Here is a 19,381-nt window from a genome sequence, read left to right as displayed (position 1 = left end):
TCTGATCAATCAAGGAACTCCAAACTCCAAATGGGACTCACCCAATTTCTACCAGAAACCTACCACTTTAAGTAGTGTGGTATTGTACATTATTTCTTAATCAGTTTGCCAAGCAGTTTACAAACTTACTATACAAACGTTAATAGAGTTAATTCTCCAGAGGCTCGGATAATTAATGAAGCATTTAGATATGAAGATAGCATGCGGAAAAACAGCCACAACCAACATTTGCATTGCTCTTTTTTAAAAAAATCAGTGACAATGACAAATGTCTTATTAATACCTGAAAAGCAAATTATTTTTTAATCCATCCTGAATGGAGTGCCATGACCACGCCCTTTACAGCCTTCCTTCCCCCCCACCCCAGACCCACGTGGGATGGTGTCTGAGAAGCCACGGTGGTTCACATTCTCTCCATTAAAAATACTAGAAAATGTTAACTACGACAGCAAAGAGACCACCACGCTCACGTCACCATGGCAGATGGCCATGGAGACACACACACCAGGTACTAAATGGACAGTACGTCTCAGTAAAGGTGGGTCCTCCAATGGGTCACTTTGATGGCCACAATCCACTGAGTGGAGGAGAATGGACGAAAGAGCAAAAGTGCTTCATTTTTAACTGAAGCAAGGCAGGAAGTTTTATTTTACTATATAAACAGCACAACCGTGAAATGTCTTCTTGAAGCAAACTTACTTCTGAGCCCACTTTCTGTCTGACCCACAGCCCTCCAAGTTCAAAATGGGAATCTCTCTTTCAACAAAGTCTGTTTTTTTTTTTCCCCCCAAGTCATGACCCTGAAATCTCAGCAGCTGGACCTTCCTGGGGAACTCAGGTTACTACGCTTGGGAACCAGCTTCTCTCTGCAAGCACAAGGGGACTGTTCCTCCATTTCCTCTGCGGAAGTCCTTCTTTCATATACTTACTTCTTCTTCCCCTCCTACCTTAACCTTGACCTTGACCTTCCTGTCCTCAAACAGCTTTGTTCCTTCCTCCAGCATAACATCCAACACACCCTGGCTCCCAGAGCCCCTCAGAACCATCCCATCCCTCGAATCTAAACGCTTAAGTTTAAGTTCATTTGCTCTGAGGACAACCGGTTGTCAGGCGATGGCAGCAGCTCTGTCTGCCTTGGGAAAGGAAAGCAGATACAACGATCCAGGAAACAGGAGCACCAGAAAAATAATGCCACATTCAGAACAATGTCATGCTGACAGCACACAACGGCACCACCACTCACGGTCACTTTAATTTTTCCCGAGGGATAGATCAATATTAAGCAACTTCAATGTTCCCGGGTAAGGGATGACATTTCTCACGCAACTTGACTGACACTGGTTGATTAAATCGGCAAAAGTTACATTTGCAATTAAGAAAAAAAAATTACTATCACTTTGTAGAGAACAAATCCTACCAAGGTTGGGAGCGGGCTTACGGATGGCTCCTTAAGATGAAATGGAGCATAAAGTACTTTGGGTAAAATTTTTTTTTTCAGCCACAAAAAGCCAGATTGAATACACTCCTTTGAAAAAAGGTCTCACTGACATATAACAAATTTGTATAGGAAAAAAAAAAAAAAAGGGTGGTCCTGGGCCACCTTTTAATACTACTCAAAGACAAGGCCGGATGAGCATGCAAAGACCCCACGGAGTCCTACGATATAGAAATTCCTTTGATATTACAAAATACAAAAATATTTTATCAGAACTCTCATTTACAATGCATTTACAATGGACATGTAAATAACTTAGTCTTGGGTCTTGGCTAATAAACAAATTACTTACTGAAAAAGAAAAAAAGGCGGGGGGGGAGTCCTAAAAGTAAGAGTACCAGAGAGGAAATAAGCGAGCAGGAAAGGGTTTGTCACCTCGTAAGCAGCCACTGAACACATGACTGATGGGAAAGGGCCTCCATAGACTCTACTGTGTTTCCAACGTGAAATGGGCACATGATATTCAACATGCTAAGAACTGTGACTACCTATTGAGTCCATCTGTAACCTTGCCTCCAGCTGAGAACGCTCCCTTTTTCTCCCCCCACGAACCACCCCCACCCCCAAAGCGCTTTAAAATCGAAAACAGTGCAAGTTTCTGAATGTACATTCTTGGTTCCCATCGCCCCCCGTTCCCTCCGACCCCCATCCTATTACGAAATGATACAGTTTTTGCTCTTCTGTCTTTTCCTGCTATGCAGCTGTCCTCTGCCCCCCAACGTGGAGGAGGATTTGGGGACGCCGCCGTAGGAGCTGTATTTGTGCAGCAGCTCGTCACTGGTGACATACCGCAGGCGGGCTGGCTGGGGGATGGGTTCTCCTAGGAAGTAGCCCTCGTTGTCAGACTCGGAGGATGAGGAGCAGGTGGAACACCAGTCGTACTCGGTGAAGTAGGGTCCCCAGCGCTCCCCAAACGCATTCTGCAAAGCCAGGTCCGAGACAGTCCTCGGGCACTGGCCGTACAGGTCCCTCCGGGGCCCCTGCCCCAGGCTCTCCTGGAAGCTCCGCTGGCGCACGAACTGGTCGTAGTCCTCGCGGGCTCTCAGGGAGGGCCTTTCTTTCAATCGCGACATGGCCTCGCGGTCGCTGGCCAGGTGGAGGGCGTTGTCCGAGCGGGAGCGGCGGGATCGCCGGGAGCGGTGGGGACGGAAGCGCCGGTGGTCGTCGCGCGGGGTAGTCCTCCTGCGGGTGCGTTCGCTCAGGGGCTGCGCCCGCACCGCGTCCTGGCCCGCCAGCTTGCTGCCCGCGAGGCCGCCATCGAAGTCGAAGCTCTGGTGCATCCTCCCGTGGGACTGCAGGTCTCGGTACCCGATGGGGTTGCCGAGCTGGTGGAGGCTGCCCTCCATCTCCTGGTACTGCTGGGCGGACAGCAGGCTGCGCACCGACTCTGCGCTGCGGAACTGCATGGACGAGTTGAGCGTGCCCATGTTGCTCAGCTTCTCCGACACGTTCATGCCCGAGTCCTTGCTGAGGTCGGGCATGGAAAACCGGGACAGGTGCTCCTGGCGTTTGGCGCCACCTTCGGCAGAGAGGCCTGGCGGGGACAAAGCAGAGGACCTCGGGGTTAGTACAAGTGGGCGGCAATGGGGGCCGGCTGGCACTGTCACTGCCAGGGCACAGAGGACGCAGGGGGGATCTTGGGCCCTGGGCGCCTAGAGAGGATGCGCGCTTAAAACGCAAGACTAGTTGCTAATTATGTTGCTAATTCCTCCCCATCAGTTATTAAGAGCCCATTGTATATTGAACTCAGGGGGCACTTAACCACTGAGCTACATCCCCAACACCCCCACCCCATTTTTTTTTTTTTTTGGTATTTTATTAAGAGATAGGGTCTCACTAATTTGCTGAGGTTGGCTTTGAACTCACGATCCTCCTGCCTCAGCCTCCCCAGCAGCTGGGATGACAGGTGTGAGCCACTGGGCCTGGCCCACTGTGTATCTTATGTGTGATGTTTCCTGTTTCTAATTTCACTCTATAAAGCACTTCAATGAACTCCTCTAGTGATAGTTCCATAAGATATTTTGGATAAAGAAACTAAGCTATGGAAACCGGGCCAGACCCAAGTTGTTCTGGATAATGCCCAGCCTAGAATCCAGTTCCATGATACCGGACCAGTTCACTTCTTTCTTAGTGTGCCTGCTGTCCCTAAGTAGCAGGTAACCTCTGTCTCAAATGCACTGGACATTAAGTGACTCTGTAGTGTAGATAAAGAGATGTTTCCCCTCTTAGCCTGCTCAGTAAATTACTACTCCAGGGTGATAATGGGTCCCTAGGAGTCAGAAGATATGAATGGGACCCTGGGACATCTTTCTATCACTGGGGGGAGGCACTTTGCAGTGACAATAATCACTAAGAGCAGGTACTCCAAACAGTGGGCCTCTATATCCCAAGTGCTGTCACATGAGCTTCTGGCAGCCCTGAGATGAAGACCCGGGAATCACACCCAGAAGGACATGGCCCAGATGAACGTAGCTTCCTTTCAAACGGCACAGACATAAGTTGTGTGTGTGCACGTGTGCACTGGAACACAAAAGAACAAAGAAGTTATCTCAAGAAGGAGAGTATATTCTATCAAACGTTGTATTTTCTATCTTTTAAAAAATCTGTTATTCACTGGGATGTTGAACAAGAAGTTAACAGGTTAACAGGTGAAGTTAGGTAAAGAGTATAACATGGGCAGTGTTTGTTCTTTTTGCAACTCTTCAATGAATGTGAGGTTATTTCTTTAAAATTATAGTGTCTTCATTGGCCCCTCTATCCAACTTCTCAGCATATACCCAAAGGACTTAAAATCAATGCACTACAGTGACACAGCCACATCAATGTTGACGCAGTTCAGTTCACAATAGCTAAGCTATGGAACCAACCTAGGTGCCCTTCAACAGATGAATGGATAAAGAAAATGTGGTACATATACACTTTGGAATATTACTCAGCCTTACAGAAGTATGAATTTATGGCATTTGCTGGTAAATGGATGGAACCGGAGACTATCATGCTAAGTGAAATAAGCCAGTCCCAAAAAACCGAAGGCCCAATATTCTTTCTGATGTGTGGATGCTGACTCACAATAAAGGGGCGGGGGAGGGAAGAACAGAAGCTCACTGGATGAGACAAAGGGGAATGAAGGGAAGGGAGGGGGATGGGAAAAGGAAAGACAATGGAGTGAATGGGACAGAACTTTCCTCTGTTCATATATGAACACACGACCAGGGAAACTCCACATCATGGCCAGCCACAAGAATGGGAAGCTATCTATACTCCATGTGTACATAGTATTCAACGTACAGTTTACTGTCGTGTGTATCTAAAAGGAATAAATAAAAATAAATAAATCAAAAGGTAACAGTGTATCCATATGATGTAATTGTTTTAAATCTAGATAAAATTGGGAATTATCTGGAGAGACCTTGATATGATGGACTCCCACAGAACAATGAGAATGGGCTATTGCACCCAGCAACATGGATGCATTTCACAGAAAATGTAGAGGTCACAGGAAGAGTGCATGCTATGCTTCTCATCTATTAGAAGCTTAAGAACAAGTGAAAGCTGTCCATGGGGAAAGAAGTGAGGGAGAGGAGACACCAGGGAAGCTTCTAGAACACTAGAATTGTTCTAGAACTAGACCTGGAGGAAACAGAAGGATGGAAGTGTAAGACTACACTACACTAAGGTATAGTCTTGTTTGTCTGCTTCATTTTATGAAAGTTACACATCAACAAAATAGTATAAAAATAAAGCCATGTTTGTGAGAGTCGATTTTTCAATTTTGGATTTGCACCTGGAGAAACCTCAGTGGTCCCTCTGTATGCAGGATATCCTTGGATACCAAAGTTCCTTGTATAAAAGGAAATAGCATTTGCATATGACCTGTTATGGTTTGGATGTGAGGTGGACCCCAAAGGCTCATGTGTGAGACAGTGCAGGAAGGTCCAGAGGAGACATGACTGGGTTGTGACAGCCTTAACCCAACCAGTGAATGGACCCCTGATGGGATTAACTGGGTGGTGGCTGGAGGCAGGTGGGTGTGGCTGGAGGAGGGGGCATTGGGGGCGTGGCTTTGGGGTCTCTATTTGTCTCTGGAGAGTGGAGTCTCTCTGCTTCCTGGTCACCATGTGAGCTGCTTCCCTCCACCACACTCTTCCTCCATGATGTCCAGCCTCCCCTCGAGCCCTGAGGGATGCAGCCTGCTGTCTATGGACTGAGATCTAGGAAATAGTGAGTCCTGAAATAAACTTTTCCTCCCCTTCAATTGTTCTTTTTGTCACAGCAGTGAAAAAGCTGACTAAAACATAACCGGTGCTCGTCTCCCCACCTACATTATTTATAATTGTAAATGTCCTGTAAGTAATTGTCTTGTTGTGTTATGTAGAAAATAATGGCAAGAAAAAAGGGCATGCATTTTCCATACAGATACAAACAGTATAGGCCTGGCGACATTTTAAATCCAGGGCTAGTTGAACCCAAAAATATGAAACCTACACAGAAGGCTGACTGAATTCTACCAAAATGGTGTATTTTCTAGTAATTTCTATATTTTTGGTTTTTTGGTACCAGGATTCTTGAACCCATGGGTGCTTAACCACTGAGCCACATCCGCAGCCCTTTCTTACATTTTAGTTAGAGACAGGGTCTCACTGAATTCGGAGGCTGGCTGTGAACTCGCAATCTTCCTGACTGAGCCTCCCTAACCCCTAGGATTACAGGTGTGCACCATGGCTCCTGGTGATTTCTATTTTTTTTTTTTTAATTCATTATTCACTGGGTAATTGTCAGGGCAAGAGGAGTTAGGTCCTCCAGTCCTGCTTTCTTGCGGCTTATTTCTGACCTATAAATCCTAAGAGCTGATTTGCAACCACCTAATCACTTCCAGAGCCTCCCTGATCTGGAGGTGGAGAGGAGGGGGTGTCATGCTAAGACGATGAACAGTCCGAGCTGATGAACTCTAGTAAGGAAGGAAGAAAGCCAGGCATGGTGGTGCACACCTGTGATCCCAGCAGCTCGGGAGGCTGAGGCAGGAGGATCACCAAGTTCAAGGGCAGCCTCAGCAACTCAGCTAGACCCTAAGCAATTCACTGAGCCCTGTCTCTAAATAAATTATCAAAAGGGCTGGGGATGGGGCTCAGTAGTTAAGCACCCCTGGGTGCAATCCCTGCTACCAAAAAAAAAAAAGAAAAAATCTTCCAAATCACATTAAGAAACAAAAGCTATCCCGGTAGGCACCACGATCCCAGCAGGGATTTCTACCCAAGAGTAGAATTAGGGTTAGTCTCAACATCCTAGCAAATACTCTCAATTCCCAAACATGCTGTTTTCCTGAACCTGTCTTTTTTATGAGCCCTGCAGTGAAACCTGAGAACATTCTGCCTGTGAACAGATTCCTAAACCACACAGCAGCGGTAAACATGAAGAAGATCGGGTTCCATTCTGCTGGGGGTGGGGCAGTGATACACACTCTGATTATGCTCCTGCCTCCTGGAAACCCCTGGCCACCAGGGAAAAGGAAAGTATTCTGGCAAGAGCAAGAGGGCTCCTTGCTCCAATCCAGAATCTCCTACCAGTATTACCTAAACCTAAGCGATTCCCCTGGGGGACCTGTGGACGGGATCTCAATTGGGAGAGAAGTGTCTCCTCTGATTCATTCACTAACATGTTCCTCCAGGGGCTTCTGCAAGCAGGCACATGAACAGAAAGGCTAATCTTGCCCAAAGATGAGCAATATGTGTGTACTTGCCTCTGGAAAGGGTGGTTCTGTGGTTCGTTTCATTATTGGCAAGATGCGGAGTCTTTCTGCAGAACTCAAGACCCTACGTGACTTGGCTCCCTTAGGCTCAGCAAGGTCACCGGCTCAACACGCCCCCTTACTCTGCTTCAGCCCACAGTCCTCTCCCACCTCCTGCTGCAACACACCCACAGCACACTCCTCCCCCCTCCACCCCCGCCCCCCCCCCCCCCCCCCCCCGGAAAACTCTCCCCTCTGCATAGCTGACTTCCTTTTGTAAGTCCTCCCCATAAATGGCACCTTCTCAGTGATGCCCACCCTGATCACTCTTTGCAAAGTAGCACAGTCAGTTAGCCACCCACCCCACCAGCCGGCCACTATTGGGTACACTTGACTTTAAGGGATTTATGCCCCGCTGACTCATTAGGTGTATGTGTGTTTGAGGCTAAATGGATCCACGTGGAAGCCGGGGTCTTGTCCCCTGTTCTCTGCACTTTCACAGAACTAGCATATTTGTGGCATAAAGGCAAACAGATTCTCTTGCTGCCAACAGATTAGACAAAGACATCACTCTCTGACCTGGAGTGGGCCCGGGGTTGTAATTCAGATGAGCAGGAATCTAAACCTCAGGAACAATGATTGCACTTGCTAGTCTCATTGTCTCTGGCTGACCATTATATAGCTCACTTTGGGGGCTCTTCCAGTTCTAAAGTCAAAGAAAGTGTGATTTGGTGCTGGTGGGGGTACTAGGGATTGAACTCAGGGGCACTCAACCACTGATCCACATCCCCAGCCCTCTTTTGTATTTTATTTAGAGACAGGGTCTCACTGAGTTGTTTAGCGCCTTGCTTTTGCTGAGGTTGGCTTTGAACTCTTGATCCTCCTGCCTCAGCCTCCAGAGCCACTGATAATACAGGCATGTGCTACCCTGCCTGGCAAAGAAAGTGTGATTTACACTTATCCTCCTGAACTAAAAAAATGCTTTAACCTGATTAACCTCAACTCTGCAGATCAGTTTAAATTAGCAACTCTCATGTCCTCAAGATGATGTAGTACTAGCATAGCTTACCCTCCAACTTATGAAACACCCTCTCCTGAATTGTGCAAGAACTGGACAGCCACCTCCTGGCGGGTGACTTGTGGTCATTTTTAAACGCCTTGAGCTGTATCAATAAAGCAGGCATTGCTGAGCCTGGTAGTGCACACCTGTAATCCCAGCGGCTCAGGAAGCTGCAGCTGGAGGATCACAAATTCAAAGCCACCCTTACTCAGCAAAAACGAGTCCCTAAGCAACTCAGTGAGACCCCGTCTCTAAATAAATAAATAAATAAAAGGGCTGGGGATGTGGCTCAGTGATAAAGTGCCCCTGAGTTCAATTCCCAGCATCAATCAATCAATCAATCAATCAGGCACAGGAACAGTATCTGAGTATCACAGCTGGAAAGACTCTTCCTTTTTAAGATTCCTCACCACCGTAATGCATGTGTGATATTTTTGTTTCTTTTCTTTGGCTAGACATTTATTGCAAGAGGACAAATATGTGTTCCTATTTGCTAGCCCCATCTATCTGGTGTACAGGATGCAGGAAGAAAGTAGGCACTCCCTGAAAGTCCCCAATGAAAGAAAGTATGCCCCCAAAATCTGATACGCAGCTACTAGCCTTAAAGGCAAATAACTGTTGTCAAGTGCATGATTGATGAATGGATCCAAGAACAATGACCCACATAGAGTCCAGTGCATGGTAATAGTTTCTAGAATAAAAGCCACAGGTACAAATAATTTGTCTCTTCAAATTGCAGCTGGGGATTTCTTCCCTAGGCTGATGGAGTTCCATTCTCACTCTTCACTGTGTTTGTGCAGAAAGAGACTCCACATCAAAACATGGCCAATCAATACATTCCGACCCAATGGGGCTGCAAAATGTCCCTCTGCTGTCCTGCAAAGCTCTGCTTTTCTTGCTACCCAAGAATGGTGTGTGCACACAAGCACCCATGCACAAGCAGGCGTGTGTGTGTGTGTGTGTGTGAGAGAGAGAGAGAGAGAGAGACGGGGGTCCCTACCACATTCTGCAGAAAGCTCTGGCTGCAGCACACAGTCTGACCCCACATTTAAAACTGGCCTCATGGGGCTGGGGTTGTGGGTCTGTTGGTAGAGCGCTCATCTAGCATGCGTGAGGCACCGGGTTCAATCCTCAGCACCACATCAAAATAAAATAAAGGTGTTGTGTCCATCTACTATATATATATATATATATATATGCAAAACAAACAAACAAACAAACCTGGCCTCATGGGTGCGGAACACTGGCAGAGGAAGCCACCCAACCACCAGGAGACAAAGGTGCAGGCTCTCCCGTCTCCAGGGCAGCTGTGCTGTATTCACAGAGAGGGAATTCTCCTCTCCACGTAACGCAGCTCTGTGAGAGCGGCTCAGTGGTGACCAGGGAGCTAAGGGCCTTGATTTATCCTCGTCCCAAGGGTCAGTGTGGCGGGGAGGTACACAAATGTCCATGTACCACAGAGGCACGCTGTTTCCCTCAGGCCCCTTGGTCTTGCTGCATCAAGGAGAGGTCAGTATTGAATTTAACCTGCGGGTCCCCCTGGTTCAACTGTCAACACGACGGTGCAGCTGGGGGTGCTTTAAGTGACACCAGCATTTCTGCCTGAGCAGTGTCCCCCCTCTCTACAGATAGGAGTTCTCCTGGTTACTGGCAAAGGAGAGAAAAATCAATGGCCTTCAAAGAATGTTCTGGGTTGGAGGGAGGAGAAAGGCTAGTCTTGCCAGGCTCCCCTCCCCCACGGATGCTGGGAGCAGAAGGCAGGCGCTGGAGACAGCAGGGGAGGGAACGCAAACTGGAATTTAAAGGCAGCCCTATGGGCACGACTTTCTGTTCTTTATTTATTATCCTGTCTTGTCCTGCTCTTTGAGAAAAAAATAAGAATTGGTTTGGGAAGACAGGGAGCCGTGTTTCTGCCAACTTAAAAGATGTGTTCACATTTTGCATTTCTCTGCAGTAAAAGGCAGAATACCTGCTTCCTTTGCCCTCGGGCCATTTCCATCTGGCGCTGATGACGGAGCTGCCCTTTAAGGTTTCCCTGTGTGATTTTTTTTCCTCTGTGGAGGCAGGGACACGATGCAATAGTGATGATTTTAAAGAGAGATGGTGCACGAACACAGACACGAGGAGATGGAATGGTTCAGAACAGGGGGTTGGCCGACTTCCGCTCCCAGCTCCCAGGCCCATGCTTGCTGGTCGCTGCCCCATTTTACAAAAGAAGTTTCTCAGGTGCACGGCCACGCCCACTCATTTGCATATCTCCCACGACTGCTCTGAAGAGCTGAGTCATAGTGACAGAGATGATCTGCAAAGCCTATAAGGACTTTGTGGTACTGGACTGTCAGTGAGGGGCTTGGCACCCAGTGGAAAGCCTGAACATCCCCAAAGTCATGGGCTCCACATCGCTGGTCTCAGAGGAGGCCAGGGAGGTCCAAGGTGCAGGTCTGTCTGTTTGAAGCTGTTGGGGGAGACCGACTAGGTCCCTGGGGGTCTTTTATTCCAGTTAAGTCAGTTGATTTCATCAACACCCTGAACTTCAAATTGGCACCAGCTGGACAGAAACTAACCTGGGCAGTGGAGTTCAACTCCACGTTGCTTGGTGACAGGCAGGGAATGGCTCCAACCAAGACGACAGAGAAGGCTGGCGGGTGGGGGTGGACAGAGAGGGAGGGGCGAAGGTGCACAAAGAGGTTGCCCTGCCACTCAAGCAGGCCTGGGGACCAGCAGCCGTGGCAATGTCATGCGGGGAGCTGGCTGAAAGGGTGGGCTCCCAGGTAGGCACTGGACTTGCAGACTCTAAACCTGCACTTGAACAAGACCCCCTAGGGATGCCCATGCTCAGGAGAGTCACTATTCAGGGAAAACTGTCTTTGCAACTGAAGGTGATTCTGCTTCAGGACACTGGAACCTCTTGCCCTTGGAGATAGATTCCGGGTTTCTCGGCCCTGGTACCATGGACATCTTGGGTCCACCGATTCTTTGTCAGAGTGGCTGTGCTGTGCACTTTAGGATATCTGTCGATGTTCCTGGGCTCTACTGGCTACATGCCACTAGGCATCCCGGTTGTGAAACCCAAAATGTCTCTAGACATTGCCAAAGTCATTCTGAACTGTGAACCGGGGCTCTAAGGGAGCCTGGAGCTGCTATTGACCAGAGGTGAAGGGGACTCCGCTTCCAGATGCCCAAGAGGGGCAGTGGATAAGACAGATCCAATTGCAAACATGGTCCCGAGGACTCCAGGGTATCTGTCCTTACCCCCTACCGAAGGATTGGTATGTGCCACGAGGTTGGTGGTGGCATGTCACCTAAATCAGGGGGCGGCCTGGTTATTTTCTCTCTTAACTCCTCCCAACAAACCCACCTGACTCCTTCAGTGGGTTCAAGAATTCCCTGGGGTTGCTGGGTAGGTGATTCACATCTGTAATCCAGCGGCTCAGGAGGTTGAGGCAGGAGGATTGAGAGTTCAAAGCCAGCCTCAGCAACTTACCGAGGCCCTGAGCAACTTAGTGAGGCCCTAAGCAACTCAGGGAGACCCTGTCTCTAAAGAAAATATTTTTTAAAAAAAAGGGCTAGGATGGGGTTCAGTGGTTAAGTGCCCCTGGGTTCAATCCCCAGTACCAAAAAAAAAAAAAAAACCTCCCTGGAGTTAAGGCCTTCACTGTCTTATTTCTTGGGCCTGTTTGAAGCTTTTAAATCCTAAGTCCTTGATCACCAGCCTGTCTGGTGACTCCCCAGTGGCCAGAGATCCTAAATCAAGGGCAGTTATTCATGCACCATCTGCTCCTGAGGTCCAAGTGCTGGCAGACCATGGAGCACTTTCCTGTCAGCTGCTCCAGGGACAGCAGTAGGAGGTGGCTTCACAGCCTGTCCCTCCTCCAGCCTGTCCCCATCTCCCCCCATCTCCCCAAGGGCTGCTTCCTTGTCCCTGACTGCTCCAGAACACTAGCCCCAACTAAATAGCTTCTTGACAACCAGCTGGTGCCAGAGAGGGCCATAGGTTATTTCAGTTTTCCCAACAATCGGAGCTTTGTTTTTCTAGCAGCCTTCATTGGAGGGGTTTGCCTTGTACCAGCCCCCTGGGGAGGGACCAGCCTCCCAGTGGAACTAGAGATGCTGTGACGCTTCTGGTATAGACCCAGTATAGTTACAGGGACAAGCCTCGCTGGGCACAGTGGCTGCAAGTTTGAGGCCAGCCTCAGCAATTTAGAGAGACCCTGTCTAAAATACAAAAGGGCTGGGGACGTGACTCACTAATAAAGCCCTCTTGGGTTCAATCTCCAGTACCAACAGGACACCCTCACAACTTGGCCTTAAACCAGAGGTCTCCTCTTTCCTATCCCCCAGACTTATTCATTCCTTTATCACTTCCTGGTAAACCAGTTACTCCAATAAAGAGAGACTCAGCCAGGAAGGGTGGTGCACACCTGTAATCCCAGGTGCTCGGGAGGCTGAGGCAGGAGGATCTCAAGTTCAAAGCCAGCCTCAGCAACTTAGGAAGGCCCTGAGCAACTCAGTGAGACCCTGTCTCCAAGAAAATACAAAAAGGGCTGGGGATGGGGCTCAGTGGTCGAGTGTCCCTGAGTTCAATCCCTGGTACAAAAAACAAACAAATAAAGACAGACTCGGAAAAGTGAAGGTAGGGACCTCTTTTGGAAATATGTGGAGTCCATTTGAACTACATGGAGTTGATTTTAACTAGGACTGCTCAGCTCCTGGGGTGGAGGGATTCTGGCTGTGTTGTCACAGAGCCTATTGCTAATTGAAAGGATGCACAGGAAATTCAAAGCAGTTGAGGACCGTCTGACAGCGTTTGCTCTGGGCTCACACTGACCCATGCTGACTTCTAGAATCCATTAGCCCGAGTCAACAGGCACACGAGCACTGGAGTACTTGCTCAGGAGACACTTGACTACGTGGTGACAGAAGTAAATGGTCCCCCGGGGTAGAGAGCGGGGAGCCAAGGGCCCGAGACCATTCCGTTTCTTCAAAGACTGCTGAGGAAGCTGTGCTGTGGCCAGCCACCGGTGGACACAGCCCTTTGAGGTGACCCCTCACTGTGCAGGGAAGACGGCAGACTCAGCAGAGCACACCTCCCAGGCAGACAGAAGCCACCTGGAGGCCAACAGGAGCAAATCTATAGCACAGAACAGGCTGGATCTAGGCCCTAAGTTGTCTCTAAATAAAATACATACATAAAGGTCTGGGGATGTGGCTCAGTGGCCGACTGCCCCTGAGTTCAATCCCCAGGACCTGCCCCCCCCCCACACAAGTATCTATAAACTGTGGAATAAAAACTCTTAGGTAAGAATTAAGTTTCCAGGTAATCATTACTGCTTTTATTGTCCATTTGCATTTAGAGGGCTCTTCACACTTTCCCAGAATATAAAGCTCACTGCGCCTCCAGAAGCCTGGGGAGGCCAGCGGTGGTCCCTTCATCTGACAGAAGAAGAAATGAACACAGGACCAAGATGGGCCCTTTGCCCAGGGTGATGGGCGAGGCGGGGGTCAAATGACAGAGACAGGGACTGAATCCTGTCTCCAGGACTTTCTAAGCAGCCACTTTTCGACCTTCACTAGACATGCAAACCACCCAGGGATCTTCTTAAAACCCAGACTGGGGGCCCCTGAATCTAAGGGGGTCGCACCCAGGAGTGTGAATTTCTAATGAGCCCCCAGAAGGTGCTGAGACGGCTGTTGCATGCACCACTTTTGGAACTGCAAGAATTAGGGGGTGTTTTCCTTTATCTCGTGAGTTTGGAAGGAAAGTCTGGCACCCCTGGTTCCTCGCAGCACACTGAGAACGGTGTGTACCCTGTAGACCAGCCAGGGGTGGGGGGTGGGCTGTATCTGATCATGCAACAGTCCCCGCTTCTGCTCTGGAGCCAGAGAACCTAACATCCAGGGAGATGAGCTAGGCAGCTTGGTGGCACTGTGACCGAACACCCCACAGGAACAGCCTGGAGCAGGAAGGCTGGCTTTGGCTCACAGTTCAGAGGTTTATTCTGAGGTTGGCTACGTCCATTGCTCTGGGCCCAAGGTGAGGCAGGACATCATGGCGGAGGGAAGTGGGGGAAGAGGCCAGCCTCACTCATGGCAGCCAGGGAGCAGACAGAGGGAACCCAAGGGGCCACAGGAAGGTGCATTCCTCAGGGCACATCCCTGGTGACCCACCTCCCCCAGCCACCCCTGTGCCTGCAGTCACCACCCAGTCAGTCCATTCAAACTAGGATGGACCGGTTAGGTGAGCGCTCTCACCATCCAGTCACCTCACCTCTGAATGTTCCTGCATTGACACAGGAGCTCTGGGGACACCTCGCATGCAAACACTAACAGGAGACAAGGCCTGGCCAGGTTTCACCCTGTTTTTGTCTGTTCTCTTTCTCATCAGCAGAAGTGAAGCTGCCACCAACCGATCACCCTGCCTCTGCCAGGACACCAACAAGCCAGGACTGCGGAGTTCCCAGAAGGCAGGACATGTCGGACTGGGCCACAGAACTTCCTTTGCTGCTCTGAGTCTCCAGGGCCTGGCTGAGCCTGCCTTGCCCTTCCCCTGGCTTCCCAAGGCTGGCAGGTTTGGCTGGGCTCCCTCTCTTCCCAGATGGAGCAAGCAGCTGCTCACCCGCGGGGCGCTGCGCACCCAGAGTGTCCTGCAGACCTCTGCACTGACATGGTTAAGGGACTGACGCCTTTCCAAAGCATCTTCTCTGGAGTATGCAAAGAAGGATTGTGTAAGCAAGGAAGTCTGCAATTTCTGGAGAACTGCTCAGGAATCGGCTTAAATGGAGGAGGACTTTTCAGGAAGAAGACAGAAAATGGCTGGGTGCGGTGGCCCACGCCTATAATCCCAGTGGCTTGGGAGGCTGAGGTAGGAGAATCGTGAGTTGGAGGCCAGCCTCAGCAAAAGTGAGGCCCTAAGCAACTCAGGGAGACCCTGTCTCAAAATAAAATACAAAATAGGGCTGGGGATGTGGCTCAGGGGTCAAGTGCCCCTGGGTTCAATCACAGGTATGCCCCCTACCAAAAGAAAATGCACTGTTACTCATACTTTGAAAACAAGTATGAGTGAACCCCTCCCCGACCCAGCCCCACCCCAGAACTCTTAAAGATACATTTTGGGAAATAACTGGTTTACCAACACTATTTCCTGTGAAAATTCAAACATATCTGTTTAAAATTTGTGCCCCAATTTCTCTAAACAGTGCTATGCAGAGGCAAATTGGAGCCTAAACCTAAAAAAAAAAAAAAAAAAAAATCAGTAAAAGGCTCCTCATCTTTACTTGTGAATTGCATTATTTTGTTAATCATGGACTTTGCTTTATAGCATGAACTCTTTTTTGGTACCAGGAATAAAACCCAAGGGCACTTAACCATTGAGCCACATCCCCAGCCCTTATTCATATTTTACTTAGAGACAGGGTCTTGCTGAGTTGTTTAGGGCCTCCATAAGTTGCTGAGGCTGGCTTTGAACTCATGATCCTCCTGCCTCAGCCTCCCAAGCCACTGAGATGACAGGCATGCACCACGGCACCTGGCTTAGCACAGATTTGGCTTCTTAGCATATTTCCCTAAAATAGTCCTTGATTCCTGATTGATTTGTGCTCCTTTATTCTTTTGCTTGCTTATTCATTTACTAGGGATTGAACCCACGGGCACTCTGTCCCTGAGCTATATCCTTGGCTTTTTTTTTTTTAGACAGGCTCTCACTAAGTTGTCCAGGTTGGCTTCAAACTTGCCATCCTCCTGCCTCAGCTTCTCCACACCTGGGACTACAGGTATGCTATATACTTGCTTGAATGTCTTTAAATCATGTTGCTACAGGGGTGTCTGGGCGGCCTTCCCCTGGTCCTGCCTGGCCTGATGGGCCAGGGCTTTTTTCCTTGGTTGAGTTTTACATCCATTTGTGAAATTCCATGTGTCGTCTTATTCCCTTTCCATGGGGCTTACCAGGAAAGTGAAAAGGCACCTGGCCTGGAAAGCAGGTCATTCTGCTGCAAGGCACCAGGGAGTGGGGGGCCAAAAGCAGCCCTTTCCTCTCCCAGCTTCGCCTTCCTCCTCTTCTGGACTCTCACCAGCAAAGTCCCATAGCCTTTCAGCTGAGCTTGTGGTGTCCCATTTCCTGATGTTCTGGTTTGACTGCGAGATGATCCCAAAAGCTCACATGTGAGACGGTGCAGGAAGGTCCAGAGGAGACATGACTGGGTTGTGAGAGCCTTAACCCAACCAGTGAATGGACCCCTGATGGGATTAACTGGATGGTGGCTGGAGGCAGGTGGGTGTGGCTGGAGGAGGGGGCATTGGGGGCGTGGCTTTGGGGTCTCCATTTGTCTCTGGAGAGTGGAGTCTCTCTCTGCTTCCTGATCACCATGTGAGCTGCTTCCCTCCACCACACTCTTCCTCCATGATGTCCTGCCTCCCCTCGAGCCCCGAGGAATGGAGCCTGCTGTCTATGGACAGAGACCTCTGAAACCCTGAGCCCCCAGATAAACTCTTCCTCCTCTACAGTTGTTCTGATGGGGTCCTTTAGTCACAGCAGGGAAAAAGCTGACTAAGCATCTGCTCAAAGGCGTCCTCAGACCATGAGGATGACTTGCCAGGCATCTCTTCAGGGAATGGCCCAGGTAAGGCAGGTGGCAAAGTCAGGTCGGACAAACTTGAAGGGGGTGCAGGGAGAGAAAGGGGAGTTGGCAGGAAGTTGCCAGAGAGGTCAGAACCAGAAACACTGAGGAGGTTCCTGGACAGGAAACATGTTGAAGAGTTGTTGTGGACAGAAATAAAAGGAGAAAAAGAAGCCCAAATCCAAGATTCACCTACATCATTGTCTTTTATTACATGACCTGGACTCAAGAGCCTGCTAGCTGGCACTTGGCCTCCAGAAATTTCTGACTCAGTGGCCAAGGCTCAGTCTTGGCACCTTTTGGGTGCCAGAATCACTGGGCTGCTTGCTCCAGGGCAGGTTCCTTGGCTCCATCCTCAGACCCACGGAGTCAGAAGTTCTGGGCAAGGGGCTCAAGAATCTGGATTTTATCACTTCACAGTGGCCAAGCTATGGAACCAACCCAGGTGCCCTAACAGATGAATGGAAAAGGAAATGTGGGGCATATAGACAATGGAATATTACTCAGCCTTAAAGAAGAATGAAATGATGGCATTTGCCGGTAAATGGATGGAGCTGGAGACTCTCATGCTAAGTGAAATAAGCCAGTCCCCTAAAACCAGAGGCCAAATGTTCTCTCTGATATGCAGATGCTAACACACAATAAGGGAAATGAGAGGGAAGAATAGAAGTTCATTGGATGAGACAAAGGGGAAGGAAGGGAAGGGAGGGGATCGGGGAATGGGAAAGACAGTGGAGTGAATGGGACAGAACTTTCCTATGTTCATATATGAACACACGACCAGGGAAACTCCACATCATGTCCAACCACAAGAATGGGAATTTACACTCCATGTACCTATGATATGTCAAAATACACTCCACTGTCATATAAGCAAAAAGAACAAATTAAAAAAAAAATAAAGACTGCAATTTTAACAAGTTCTTCAGGAGATTTTGATCTCTTTGAAACTCTCCAAGTACTGCCTTGAAGTCACATGGGTATGAACACATAATCAGGTCCCTAGCACCAGGTCCTCTCCCTATGACGACCTTGGAATTCAGAGCCTGAAAAGCTCTCGGTTATGTCAATCTGCCGAGCTTGTGCCAAGCAAGGTGTGAGGATTCGGTGACCTGCCAAGGCCTGGGCCGCTGTCAGATGCAGGATTTCCAGGACGATTTGTGTTCCTCCTCCCAGCAGATCTTGGCTGGGGAAGACTGATGACTTAATTCCCAGGCTCCTGTCACTAAATGTGATGTCTGTGCCAACCTACACCAAGAGAGGTGAGACTTGTCCTCAGCCAGGGTGGACAGCAACCCAGCTCCCCCGGAGACTGTTCAGATGGCTGGCATTTGAGGAACCCAACGGGATGCAAGATCTTGAAGAGAGGGACTGGACTTGGTACGGCTCCAACTCTTGGGCCAACGAGCTCGCCTCTGTTCTGCGAATGCTTAAACCCCCCAAATATCAGAGCCTGTGGGTGACCACTCTGGGCAGGCTGTGGAGCCTTGTCCTCAGCAGGGCGTGGTTCTGACAACCGCACGACTCAGAGCTCCTACTACACTTGTGATCAGAATGCAGTTGATCCAGTCTGTAGGATTGACAGCTTCAGCAGCACCGACACCAATTCCCAACCTGTGGGCTCTCTGTTCGAGTGACCCCGAGTTGATGCTGTGGAAGCATGTGACCAAGCACTCTCACACAAGTAAAAAGCTGTCCACCAAAATGCAGGCTGTGATAGCCACAAATTGGGGAGAGGGACCGTTATGGCTTGCAACATGAAGTGTCCTCCAAAAGCTCATGTGTTGAAAGCACGATCCCCAGGATTCAGAAGGGGGGCTTTTAGGCCATGATTAGGGGTCTGACCCCATCAGTGCATTAATCCAGCAAATGGATTAATCCATGGACAGCTGAATGGACTACTGGGTGGTTTACTGTAGGTAGGTGGGGTGTGGCTCGAGGGAGGAGGTCACTGGGTGTAGCCTTACATTATTATAACTGTCCCTGGTCCCTCCCTCCCTCTCTGCTTTCCGGCTGCCAGGAGCTGACTTGCTTCTCTCCACCACGCCCTTCCGCCATGATGTTCTGCCTCATCTTGGGCCCAGAGCCATGGAGCTGGCCCACCATGAACGGAACCTCTGAAATCATGAGCCAAAATAAACTTTTCCTTCTCTGAGTTGTTCTTGTCACATATGTTGGTCACAATGACAAAAAAGTGACTAATAGTAGATGACTTGTAGCTTTACATTTCAACAGAGAATAATGAGCAAGGTACACTGTTAAGCAAAAGGCACTAAACAGTAAAAACAAAAACAAAAAAATTGTGACTTTTTTGGGGTACTAGGGATTGAACTGATTCCAGGGGTGCTTAACCATTGATCCACATCTCCTGCCCTTTTAAAATATTTTTTATTTAGAAACAGGGTCTCCTTAAGTCCTTAGGGTTTCACTGAGTGGCTGAGGCTGGCTTTGAACTGGCGATCCTCCTGCCTCAGCCTCCTGAGCCACTG

At 49.2% G+C, this 19,381-nt stretch overlaps 1 protein-coding gene across 3 annotated transcripts in view; it reads right to left on the bottom strand.

The window, feature by feature from the left end:
* Positions 1–2,142: 2,142 nt before the first annotated feature.
* The window catches only part of Prickle2 (prickle planar cell polarity protein 2), a 329,916-nt gene continuing 312,677 nt past the window's right edge, over positions 2,143–19,381 (bottom strand). For all 3 annotated transcript variants that reach the window (XM_027954550.2, XM_071609203.1, XM_071609200.1), the window contains one exon: positions 2,143–3,029. In XM_027954550.2, coding sequence (XP_027810351.1) covers positions 2,149–3,029 — 881 coding nt within the window. In that variant the 3' untranslated portion in view covers positions 2,143–2,148. The remainder of the gene's footprint in view (positions 3,030–19,381) is intronic.

The sequence above is a fragment of the Marmota flaviventris genome, chromosome 1 (genome assembly GCF_047511675.1).
Source record: "Marmota flaviventris isolate mMarFla1 chromosome 1, mMarFla1.hap1, whole genome shotgun sequence".
NCBI lineage: Eukaryota > Metazoa > Chordata > Mammalia > Rodentia > Sciuridae > Marmota > Marmota flaviventris.
The sequence above is the reverse complement of the archived record's forward strand: the minus strand, read 5'-3'. Positions and strand labels throughout refer to the sequence as shown.